This window comes from Cherax quadricarinatus, chromosome 72, assembly GCF_038502225.1.
Source record: "Cherax quadricarinatus isolate ZL_2023a chromosome 72, ASM3850222v1, whole genome shotgun sequence".
NCBI lineage: Eukaryota > Metazoa > Arthropoda > Malacostraca > Decapoda > Parastacidae > Cherax > Cherax quadricarinatus.
Window position 1 is genome coordinate 12810877 of NC_091363.1, and position 13792 is coordinate 12824668.

Consider the following 13792-nt stretch of genomic DNA (forward strand, 5'->3'; position numbering starts at 1 on the left):
ACACATGTACATGTATCTGGAAAATTTTCTAACAAATTATGCAACAAGGTCAAATCACACAATTTTTGAGGGGGAAAGCAAGGCATTCAGCAAAGGAGAGGCACTCAGGTTTTACCCAAAAAAGTGGAAAGCAATTCAATTCCCTGGATCAAGAGCCCTTCATCAGGGGTACATTACATAATACAACGAGCGTTATAAACAAATTCCTCATTCGTGCTAATTTTAAATTTTTATGTTATTTCATCTCATCACTGTATTGTACAAAAACATGTTTCTAAAACTAAGTTCAAAAACTATTATTCATATCAATACGCAATTGCACAGTATATTCTGTTAAGAAATCCAATTAACAGTGAACATCTTGTTTGTTTCACACAAACAAGATGTTCATTATTTGAACCTCAAACTGAGGAACACACAGTTTCCAAAGATGACAGTATATTAAATAATTAAGAATACCTATCCTACTTGAATTCTGCTACCAGGAGTCAACCTGGAGTGTGTGCAAAGAGTCAGCACTCTCGTGGCCTGGTCCCTGACTAAGTCTCCATGTGGATGACCTGATCAATCAGGCTGCTGGTACTAGCCACACAAAGTCCAATATATGCACCACAGCCCAGCTGATCATGCATTGACAGAAATTTTAAAAAAACTCTTATTAAAAAAAGGGGCTTTAGTTCCCCCAATGTATGACAGCCACACATTGTAGCTGTAATTGTAGCTATAATGGTCTCAGATATGGCCACCATAATCCCATTTATTTTTCCCCACTGAAAACCACCTACCCCCTTCAGCTTTGTTTTGTTTAGAGCTCGGACATCCAGATTCTTTTCATTCCTAACATCCACAATCAACTCTTTCTTATCTTCTGTATTACATCCACACACATTCAAACATCCTAACTTTAAAAAGTTCTTCTTTATAAATTTAGTAACTAAATACAGAAGGGGTTACTAGCCCCTTGCTAATAAATCAATTAATAAATGTATTCATAAACAGTAGAGTATATGGCCTCTCCTCACTGACAGAGTTCCGTTCCTAAGACCATGTCGGTAAATGAATTCGTCACTAAGCAAGGAGCATAGTATAATGGCAGTGGGTTTCTGTCAACCATCTCTGATATTGTTTTAATGTTACCTTTGCACCATTTATAACATTTTTAGTATATTTTTAAATGTTTATACAATAGTGTACTGTTTATTGCAATAAACAGAATAGAGGAAATCAGCTCTAATATACATTACTTAGGTATGCATACTGATCAGAGAGCCCATCATAAGTCAAAGTCGTCAGTAAATGAGTACATCGCCAGGTGAGGAGAGTAAAGAAAGCCTGTATTTGTTTTACATGATGGTAGGATTGCTGGTGTCTTTTTTCTGTCTCATAAACATGCAAGATTTCAGGTACATCCTGCTACTTCTACTTACACTTAGGTCACACAACACTTACATGTACATGTTTATGTACACACATTCATCTGAGTTTTCTTTGATTTTATTTAGCTAGTTTTTGTTCTTAGTGCTTTTCATTTCATATCCATGGGTAAGTGGAATAAGAATCTTTCCTCCATGAGCCATGTGTGTTGTAAAAGTCAACTAAAATGCCAGGAACAATGGGCCAGTAACCCCTTTTCCCGTATAGCTTACTAAAAAGAACAAGAAAACGGTCAAAGTGGATGTTTGAATGTGCATGGATGTTGTGGGAATGTTAAGAAAGAGATGATTGTGGATGCTATGAATGAGAAGCTGGATGTCCTGGCTTTAAGTGAAACAAAGCTGAAGAGGGTAGGAGAGTTTCAGTGGGGAGAAATAAATGGGATTAGGTCAGGGGTTTCAGAGTCAGAGCTAAAGGAGGAGTAGCAATAATGTTAGAAGATAAGTTATGGCAGGAAAAGACGGAATATAAATGTATAACTTCAAGGATTATGTGATGTAAAGTAAGGGTTGATTGTGAAAAGTGGGTTATAGTAAGTGTTTATGCACCTGGAGAAGACAGAAGTGTAGAGGAGAGAGAGAGAGAGATTCTGGGAAATATTGAGTGAGTGGGGAGTGTTGAGCCAAGTGAGAGAGTACTTGTGGTTGGGGATCTCAATGCTAAAGTGGGTAAAAATGTTGTGGAGGGAGTAGCAAGTAAATTTGGGGTATCAGAGGTAAATGAAAATGGGGAGCCTTTAATTGAGCTATGTGTAGAAAGAGGTTTGGTAATAAGTACCACATATTTTATGAAAAAGAGGATAAATAAGTATACAAGGTATGATATAGCACGTAATGAAAGTAGTTTGTTAGATTATCTACTGGTGGATAAAAGGTTGATGGGTAGGCTTCAGAATGTATATGTTTATAGAGGGGCAACGGATATATCAGATCATTATTTAGTTGTAAGAGGTAGATGGAGCAAAAGGAAAATGGTAACAGCAAGTAAGAGAGAAATGTGAAAGTGTATAAACTAAGGGAGGAGGAAGTTAGGGTGACATATAAGCAACTATTGGCAGAAAGGTGGGCTAATGCAAGTATGAGTAGTGGGGGAGTTGAAGAGGGTTGAGACAGTTTTAAAAATGCAGTATTAGAATGTGGGGCAGAAGTTTGTGGGTATAGGTGGGTGGGTGCAGGAGGAAAGAGGAGTGATTGGTGGAATGATGAAGTAAAGGGTGTGATAAAAGAGAAAAAGGTAGCTTATGAGAAGTTTTTACAAAGCAGAAGTGTTGTACGAAGAGCAGAGTATATGGAGAGTAAAAGAAAGTTGAAAAGAGTGGTGAGGGAGTGCAAAAGGAGAGCAGATGAAAGAGTGGGAGAGGCACTTCCAAGAAATTTTGCTGAAAATAAGAAAAAAATTTGGAGTAAGATAAACAAGTTAAGAAAGTCTAGGGAACGAATGAATTTGTCAGTTAAAAACAGATTAGGGAAGTTAGTAGATGGAGAGCTGGAGGTTTTGCGTAGATGGCAGGATTATTTTGAGGAACTTTTAAATGTTGATGAAAAAAGGGAGGTGGTAACTTCATGCTCTGGTCAGGGAGGTATAACATCTTTTAGGAGTGAAGAAGAGCAGGATGTGGGTGTGGGGGAGGTGTGTGAAGCATTACAAAGAAAAAGGGGGTAAAGCGGCAGGAACTGATGGGATCATGAGAGAAATTTTAAAAGCAGGCAGGGATACAGTGTTGAAGTGGTTGGTATTTTTGTTTAATAAATGTATGAAAGAGGGGAAGGTACCTAGGGATTAACAGAGACCATGTATAGTTCTTTTATATAAAAGGAGGGGCATTAAAAAGAGATTGTAAAAATTATAAGGGAATAAGTTTACTGACAGTGATGGAGTGAATGATTGTGAAAGTTTTTCTTTTTCAGGCCACCCTGCCTTGGTGGGAAACGGCAAGTGTGTTAATAAAAAAAAATAAATAAGTTTACTGAGTATACCAGGTAAAGTGTATAGTACAATTATTATTGAAAGAATTAGAGGTAAGAAAGAGAGCAGGATTGCAGATGAGCAAGGAGGCTTTCGAGTGGGTTGGGGATGTGTAGATCAAGTGTTTACAATGAAGCATACATGTCAACAATATTTAGATAAAGGTAGGGAAGTTTTCATTGCATTTATGGATTTAGAAAAGCCATATGATACAGTGGATAGGAGAGCAATGTGGCAGATGTTGCAAGTGTATGGAATAGGTAGTAAGTTACTAAATGCTGTAAAGAGTTTTTATGAGGATAGTGAGGCTCAGGTTATGGGTGTGTAGGAGAGAGGGAGATTTCTTCCCGGTAAAAGTAGGTCTTAGACAGGGATGTGTAATGTCACCATGGTTGTTTAATATATTTATAGATGGAGTTGTAAAAGAAGTAAATGCTAGGGTGTTGGGAAGAGGAGTGAGATTAAATTATGGGGAATCAGGTATAAAATGAGAGTTGACACAGTTACTTTTTGCTGATTATACTTTGCTTATGGGAGATTCTAAAGAAAAGGTGGAAACATTAGTGGACGAGTTTGGGAGTGTGTTTAAAGGTAGTAAATTGAAAGTGAACATAGAAAAGAGCAAGGTGATGAGGGAATCAAATGATTTAGATAAAGAAAAATTGGATATCAAATTGGAGGAGGAGGAGTATGGAAGAAGTGAATGTTTTCAGATATTTGGGAGTCGACGTGTCAGCGGATGGATGTATGAAGGATGAGGTTAACCATAGAATTGATGAAGGAAAAAAGGTGAGTGGTTCACTGAGGTATATGTGGAGACAAAAAACATTATCCATGGAGGCAAAGAACTGAATGTATGAAAGTATAGTGGTACCAAACACTCTTATATGGGAGTGAAGCTTGGGTTGCAAATGCAGCAGCGAGGAGGCGGTTGCAGGTGGTGGAGATGTCCTGTCTAAGGGCAATGTGTGGTGTAAATATTATGCAGAGAATTCGAACGTGTGGAGTTAATAAAAGTATTAGTCAGAGGGCTGAAGAGGGGTTGTTCAGGTGGTTTAGCCATTTAGAGAGAATGGATCAAAGTAGAATGACATGGAGAGCGTATAAATCTGTAGGAGAAGGAAGGCAGGGTAGGGGTCATCCTCGAAAAGGTTGATGGGATGGGGTAAAGGAGGTTTTGTGGGCGAGGGACCTGGACTTCCACCAAGCATGCATGAGCGTGTTAGATAAGAGTGAATGGAGGCGAATGGTATTTGGGACCTGACGAGCTGTTGGAGTGTGAGCAGGGTAATATTTAGTTAAGGGATTCAGGGAAACCGGTTATTTTTATATAGCCGGAATTGAGTCCTGGAAATGGGAAGTACAATGCCTGCACTTTAAAGGAGGGGTTTGGGATATTGGCAGTTTGGATGGATATGTTGTGTATCTTTATACGTATATGCTTCTAAACAGTTTTGTTCTGAGCACCTCTGCAAAAACAGTGACTATGTATGAGTGAGGTGAAAGTGTTGAATGATGATGAAAGTATTTTCTTTTTGGGGATTTTCTTTCTTTTTTTTGGGTCACCCTGCCTCGGTGGGAGACGGCCGACTTATTAAAAAAAAAAAAAAAAAAAAAAAAAAAAATATATATATATATATATATATATATATATATATATATATATATATATATATATATATATATATATATATATATATATATATATATATATATATACAGTGGACCCCCGCATAGCGATATTAATCCTTGCAAGAGAGCTCATTGTTATGCGAAATTATCGTTATGCGAATGAATTTTCCCCATAAGAAATAATGGAAATCAAATTAATCCGTGCAAGACACCCCAAAGTATGAAAAAAAAAATTTTTTACCACATGAAATATTAATTTTAATACACACAAACTGAAAAAGGCATGCACAATTACATGACACTTATTTTTATTGAAGATCTGGTGATGATTGATGGGATGGGAGGAGGAGAGAGTGTTAGTGTTTAGATGGGGAATCCCCTTCCATTAAGACTTGAGGTGTCAAGTCCTTTTCTGGGGTTACTTCCCTTTTTCTTTTAATGCCACTAGGACCAGCTTCAGAGTCACTGGAGTTCTGTCGCACAACATATCTGTCCATAGTGGCCTGTACCTCTCGTTCCTTTATGACTTCCCTAAAGTGTTTCACAACATTGTCAGTGTAATAGTCACCAGCACGGCTTGCAATAGCTGTGTGAGGGCGATTTTCATCCATGAAGGTTTGCACTTCAAGCCACTTTGCACAGATTTCCTTAATCTTTGCAGTAGGCAATTTCTTCAATTTCTCTCTCCCCTCCTTCGAACCAGTTTCCTCAGGTCTGGCCTCTTGCTGTTGAAGTTGATCTATCAGCTCATCAGTGGTTAGTTCTTCATTGTCCTCCTCCACCAACTCTTCCACATCATCCCCACTAACCCCCACCCCCAAGGACTTTCCCAATGCCATAATGGATTCCTCAACTGGCATAGGATTCTCAGGGTTATCCTGAAACCCTTCAAAATCCCTTTGGTCTACACATTCTGGCCACAGTTTCTTCCAAGCAGAGTTCAAGGTCCTCTTAGTCACTCCCTCCCAAGCCTTACCTATAAGGTTTACACAATTGAGGATATTAAAGTGATCTCTCCAAAACTCTCTTAGAGTCAGTTGAGTTTCTGAGGTCACTACAAAGCACCTTTCAAACAGAGCTTTTGTGTACAGTTTTTTGAAGTTTGCAATAACCTGCTGGTCCATGGGCTGCAAAGAGAGGAGTGGTATTAGGAGGCAAAAACTTCACCTTAATGAATTTCATGTCCCCATAAAGTCACTCTGCCACGTCTGTAGGATGACCAGGGGCATTGTCTAACACCAGGAGGCACTTAAGTTCTAATTTCTTTTCAGTTAGGTAATCTTTCACATTGGGGGCAAATGCATGGTGTAACCAGTCATAGAAAAAGTCCCTAGTGACCCAAGCCTTACTGTTTGCCCTCCACAGCACACACAAATTTTCCTTGAGGACATTCTTTTGCCTGAACGGTCTGGGAGTTTCAGAGTGATACACTAATAAAGGATTCACTTTGCAATCACCAGTAGCATTGGAACACATTAACAGAGTAAGCCTGTCTTTCATAGGCTTATGTCCTGGGAGTGCCTTTTCCTCCTGAGTAATGTAGGTCCTGCTTGGCATTTTCTTCCAAAACAGGCCTGTTTCATCAAAATTAAACACTTGTTCAGGTTTCAGTCCTTCAGTTTCTATGTACTCCTTGAATTCCTGCACATATTTTTCAGCTGCTTTGTGGTCCGAACTGGCAGCCTCACCATGCCTTATCACACTATGTATGCCACTACGCCTCTTAAATCTCTCAAACCAACCTTTGCTGGCCTTAAATTCACTCACATCATCACTAGTTGCAGGCATTTTTTTAATTAAATTCTCATGCAACTTCCTAGCCTTTTCACTTATGATCACTTGAGAGATGCTATCTCCTGCTATCTGTTCCTCATTTATCCACACCAATAAGAGTCTCTCAACATCTTCCATCACTTGCGATCTCTGTTTCGAAAACACAGTTAAACCTTTGGCAAGAACAGCTTCCTTGATTGCCTTTTTGTTGCCCACAATAGTAGCGATGGTTGATTGGGGTTTACTATACAACCTGGCCAGCTCGGAGACACGCACTCCACTTTCATACTTATCAATGATCTCTTTCTTCATCTCTATAGTAATTCTCACCCTTATTGCTGTAGGGTTGGCACTAGAAGCTTTCTTGGGGCCCATGGTCACTTATTTTGCAGATAAAATCACCAGAAACACTGTAATAATACGAAATGTTCCGATTGTATGCTTGGATGTTACCGCGGAGGCTGGCTGGTAAACAATGCCACCGGCGGAACATGTGAGGCTGGCTAAGGGCGCACATTAGACGCGTCTCGGACGAACAGCGTTGAGCGGGTTTTTTAGCGGTATGCGAGGCAAAATCTTGGCGATAAAATGTAGCGGTATGCGGATTTAACGTTATGTGATGCCAACGGTATGTGGGGGTCCACTGTGTGTGTATATATATATATATATATATATATATATATATATATATATATATATATATATATATACAATATATATATATATATGTATGTAAATATATATATATATAATGTATATATATATATATATACAGTGGACCCCCGGTTAACGATATTTTTTCACTCCATAAGTATGTTCAGGTGCCAGTACTGACCGAATTTATTCCCATAAGGAATATTGTGAAGTAGATTAGTCCATTTCAGACCCCCAAACATACACGTACAAACGCACTTACATAAATACACTTACATAATTGGTCGCATTCGGAGGTTATCGTTATGCGGGGCTCCACTGTATATATATATATATATATATATATATATATATATATATATATATATATATATATATATATATATATATATATATATATATATATATACAGTGTATATATATACAGTGTATATATATATATATATATATATATATATATATATAGGAGGGCCCCGCTTTACGGCGTTCCGCTAATACGGACATTTCAAATTATGACCAAAACTCGCTATACGGCTCCCCCCACCTGTCTTTCTAATACGGTCACAGCGGCCCACCGAGTTTGTTTACATTCTCCCTGAGCACATCTCCTTATTATGTCTGGAAACTTTCCAAAATTTCAAGTGTTTTAAAGTTATTGTATATTTTATATGTATTGTACTTGATAATTAAACTTGTGTACACCTGTACCTAAATAAACTTACACACTGTGCTGGCATGTAGGTACACATTAAAATCACTAAGAGTCTCTCTACTCTTGATGCAATAATAATAATAATAATAATAATAATAATAATAATAATAATAATAATAATAATAATAATCTCTTGGGCGCATTAATGTCGCATATTACGTTAATATAGACATTTCCCTTAATCTATGATATTTTTTTCAAAATTATATAAGAAACACATTATGTAACACACAAACATGATACATGCACCCACAGTATAAAAATTTATACAAATATATATGAGATGTTTACCAAACGGTTTGTAGAAGTGTCGGAAGAATTACGTTTTCTCTAGCCCGTCACCTGTTACTAGGGATAACTGTAGAAAAATATTCCTTTCGTATGCCTTCACTTTATAGCTATAATTCTGTACTAACTTGTACACAGTGTAAGAGTATTTGTTTCGTGATTTAATTATTATAATAATAATAAAAATATTATAAGGTAAAAGTTTCACAAACTCTTACAAATGTACATGAATGAACTAAAACTGGACACGTATTAATACCGTCTATTTCGCCTGACCGAGTGATCGTCCACAACCTGTTCAGTTTGTTTGTTTACGCTGTCTGAGCTCGGTGTATCATTAAATGTTGTATATTACGTTAATATACACATTTTCATTAATCCATCCGTGATATTTTTTTCAAAATTATATAATAAACACGATACATAACAAATACATAACAACATATGTGTAGAGAACCTAGGATAACCCAAAAAAGTCCGAGTGACTTACTTCCATTGCCTTCACTCAGAGCATCATTTCTTCTCAAAATGATGTTACATGAGAATGGGAGTGTTCTTCTTTATTTATTCTACCGTATCAATGTAGAGACAACCTGTACACAATGTAACTTGTACACAAACCAGACGTGTACACTGTTTACAAAACTTACCTTCGCCTGGTTTGTTTACATAACTCTGCGCCTGTCCTCTCTCATGCACTCATTCTTTCTCTCTGGTATGGTAGCCTGGCTGACTACCATACATACCACACTTGATTTTTTACAATAAATACTACTCATCTCACCCTATATTTTAAGGTAAGTAATGAGTGAACTGTATATACATTTTATCGCTCTGGGATGCTTAAATATCATAGAATAGTATGTGTGGGTGGGTTGGCCTGGTATGGTAGCCTGGCTGACTACCATACATACCACACTTGATATTTTACAATAAATACTACTCATCTCACCCTATATTTTAAGGTAAGTAATGAGTGAACTGTATATACATTTTATCGCTCTGGGATGCTTAAATATCATAGAATAGTATGTGTGGGTGGGGTGGCCTGGTATGGTAGCCTGGCTGACTACCATACATACCACACTTGATATTTTACAATAAATACTACTCATCTCACCCTATATTTTAAGGTAAGTAATGAGTGAACTGTATATACATTTTATCGCTCTGGGATGCTTAAATATCATAGAATAGTATGTGTGGGTGGGGTGGCCTGGTATGGTAGCCTGGCTGACTACCATACATACCACACTTGATATTTTACAATAAATACTACTCATCTCACCCTATATTTTAAGGTAAGTAATGAGTGAACTGTATATACATTTTATCGCTCTGGGATGCTTAAATATCATAGAATAGTATGTGTGGGTGGGGTGGCCTGGTATGGTAGCCTGGCTGACTACCATACATACCACACTTGATTTCTTACAATAAATACTACTTGTCTCACCCTAGATTAAGACTATAAATATTTTAAGGTAAGTAATGAGTGCACTATGTGTGTATTGTACTTTTTAATTGTTTTTTGATGCCTGGTTCTATTGCTAACATAATATATGTTAGTGTAAACTTGTTATCTAGTGTTTGTATGCATTTGTAAGTGGAAAAAAAAAGGTGTTCCACTTTACGGCGGTAGCCTGGAACCTAACCCGCCGTATAAGTGGGGCCCTCCTGTGTATATATATATATATTATATATATATATTATATATATATATATATATTATATATATATATTATATATATATATTATATATATATATATATTATATATATATATATATAATATATATATATACATACATACACATACATAGTACATACATACATATATATATACAGTGAAACCCCAGATGTCAGACTTTTTGGATTTAAGACACTCTTTTGGTGTGAATTTTTTCTTTGAATTTCAGACCTTCTCCCAGGAATCGCACGTATCATACACGTCCACCCGCCTGGGGAACGCCATCAGTCTGGCTCTGTCACTGCTTTAGTGAGCATTCATCCAAAACATTTTGCAATTTTTGTGCTTGTTTACTGATTGTGACCTCAAAATAAGCCACCATGGGCCCAAAGAAAGTTCCTAGTGCCAGCCCTTTGGTAAAGGGCTGAGAGAGAAGGGAGAATGTGCCTTCTTCAGTGATTCAGTGATTCTACAATATGTAAGATACTGAAGCAGCAGGAGTTGATAAAGGCTAGAGCGCCAGCCAGCGATAAAGTGTAGTGTTAACAGTGTAGCAAGTTAAGTGATTAAGTGACAGAAAAAAGGATGACGCAAAACATTATCTTCCAATGCTATTGAAGGTATATAGGGCCACTGACAACATATGCTGCCCTGCGTATCTTCCACCATCCTAAACCTCTACTAGCATCTCAATAACCACTTTATTTCTTTACATTCCCCACAATAACCACTATTATGTTTTTATACAATATGTATTTGTTTTTTATAAATTACATACGTTGTTTCAGTGTGACTAGTGGTGTTTCAGTGTGACTAGTAGTGTGTTTAGTGGTGGTGGCCCACTACTATACGGCTTTTGCTGTCAGTGGCCCTTATAAACCCAACACTACTACCACCACCACCACCACCACAACTAGCCACATTTGTAATGACATAGTATTTTATTCATTCTAGAGTATATATCATGCTTCTATGATATTATTGTTTATTGTCATATTAGATGAATTGTGATAGATAAATAAGCTGTAGAGTTGATCTTAGCATCATATTTATGTATTTTTTTTTAACATTTTTGGGTGTCTGAAACGGATTAATTGTATTTACATTATTTCTTATGGGAAATATTACTTCGGTTTTTGCACTTTTCTGATTTAAAACAACCTTCTGGAACGGATTAAGTACGAAATCCGGGGTTCCACTGAACTTGTGATACTTGTGCTTTAAAAGTCCCTTTACCTTTGATGAATTCCGAGTTTTTCTCCTTCACATACCTGAGCTCGATGTCTTTTGCAGAAGATAAGAAAGGCATTCATGGGGCGACGAGCTGGGTGTGGCGGAGCATCTTCCTGTTGGGGGGCAGCATCTTCCAGAGGTGGGGAGACCACATCATCAAGGTTCCCTTCACCCTCGCCCTCGCCCTCACCCTCACTCTCACCGCCTGTACGATTCTCCTGAAACATATTAAATCGTTAAAACTTTATAATAACACATGTGCGTTCAGTCATATTAAACCATTAGGGATTTATAACAACATTTGTCTTAAACTAAATCAAATTATTCTCTAAGCTTTACAGGGTATTAACCCACCGACATCCAATGTCCTATCATTCATATTTTAAATAATTTTTTCAAGGATTCTACTGAGAAAAATGAAAACAGTTAAAACCCAGATCTACTGCAATGTAATTTATATGAAAAATTCAAAAAGCTTTATGAAATATCTATCAAAGATATCACTTCTAGTTTCCCATTTGTAATGTACATTCAACTTTTAAGCATATGTACTCCTTAAACACACATAACAAAATGAACAGTATTTGAATACTTAATGCAGCAAAATTAAGCCAAGCAAGTGACTTATCTTTGCATACACTAAAAAAAGTGAAGTCCATATATTAGCTCAGGCGTTTCAATTTAAGGCTTACTATTTCCCAAGACTTGAAAAGTCCTGGACTTTAAAAGTCTTGGAAGCAAGTTAGCCTTTAATTACGAACTGTTGATAACAGGCAGGATGGCACGAAACGAAAAAAGAAAATGGAAGGAAATAACAAAAATAGTCCACCACCTTGGAGCCTTGTTGGACTGGAGAGAGAGCCAGTGGCCCTCCATGGCACTCCAAAACCACAATTACTGATGCCAATAAAATCCCCCCAACAAACACATAATACAAAAGTTTGTTCATATTTGCTAATATACAGGACCGTTAAGCCATCCACCAACAACAAAATACCTTTTATCAGTGGACTTCTAGAGTCAAATGTGATGTTTGCAGCCTTCACAGAGACCCACACAAAAGATCACTTTGACAACAAAATATGGATAAGTGGGTACAACCTTATTAACTGTGACAGAAAGAACAGGCAACAAGGGGGGGGGGGGGTTTGGCCTGTATATTCAAGAGTCGTTCATCTGCACAGAGATGCTGAACACCACAAATGATGTAGTTGAAGTTCTAACAATCAAGACTTAGAACCAAAACCTAGTCATCGTGGTTGTATATAAGCCACCAGATGCAACCTCCCAACAGTTCAAGGAACAGCTACTGAAAATAGATTACTGTCTGGAAAGCCTTCCAGCTCCATCTCCAAACATCTTACTGCTTGGTGATTTCATCCTAAGGCATACAAAATGGAAATGTGTAGAACAATGTTATAGCAGAAACAATCCCTGAAGGCAGCGCAGATGAAAGGTCTTATACACCCATGATCTACTAAATCTCTGCGATAAACATACCCTAAGTCAGCAGATAGTGGAGCCAACAAGACTGGAAAACACACCTGCCCTTATCTTCACAAATAATGAGAACCTTTTAAGGCACGTAACAATATCAAAAACAACTAATTCTGATCACAATCTAATCGAAGTTCAGACTTACATGCACAGGGGTCCTGATTAGCAAAATGCACATAACTGTGAAGGTGTCTTCACCAAATACAACTCCAACAACAAGAACATCAACTGGGTCCAGGTGAACCATGTCTTAAATGAAACATGTTGGGAAGATATCTTAAATAACATGGGTCCAAACCAGTGCCTTGAAAGGATCAACTTACTGGCAGTTGAAGTATGTTCAAAGCATATTCACCTAAGAAAGGAGAAGTAAACTGGAGAAAGAAGCTCCCTCTACAGAAGATGACAAAGAATCACTGAGCTCCCCAAGATCACTAGATTATCTGATACACGGAAGGAAGTGCTGACCAGGGAAGTGGAAAGTATCGAACTTAAGTTAAAGGACTCTTATAGTACCCAGGAGAGACAGGAGCTAAAACCGATTTGTGAAACTGAAAGAAATTCGAAGTATTTCTTTTCATGTGCCAAAAACATGGCAAATACCACATCTATATCAGGCCCTTGCTCAAACAAGATGGGACTTACACAGCTGACAACAAAGAAATGAGTGAGATACTGAAATCCCAATATGACTGTGTTTAGTGAACCACTACTCAGTCTAAAGATCGACAATCCAAATGATTTTTTCATGAATGAGCCTCAAAGCTACATCAATGTATGCCATATATCCGACATTACCCCAACTCCGACAGACTTTGAGAAAGCCATTGACAACATGCCCATGCACTCAGCCCCAGGCCCAGACTCGTGGAATTCTGTGTTCATTAAGAACTGCAAGAAACCCTTTTTGCGTGC

At 37.6% G+C, this 13792-nt stretch overlaps 1 protein-coding gene across 1 annotated transcript in view; it reads right to left on the reverse strand.

Moving 5' to 3' along the window:
• Window positions 1-13792, reverse strand: part of bbx (bobby sox) — a 264193-nt gene that overhangs the window by 64167 nt on the left and 186234 nt on the right. Inside the window, exon 2 of the mRNA XM_070100451.1 lies at window positions 11419-11598. Coding sequence (XP_069956552.1) covers window positions 11419-11598 — 180 coding nt within the window. The remainder of the gene's footprint in view (window positions 1-11418; window positions 11599-13792) is intronic.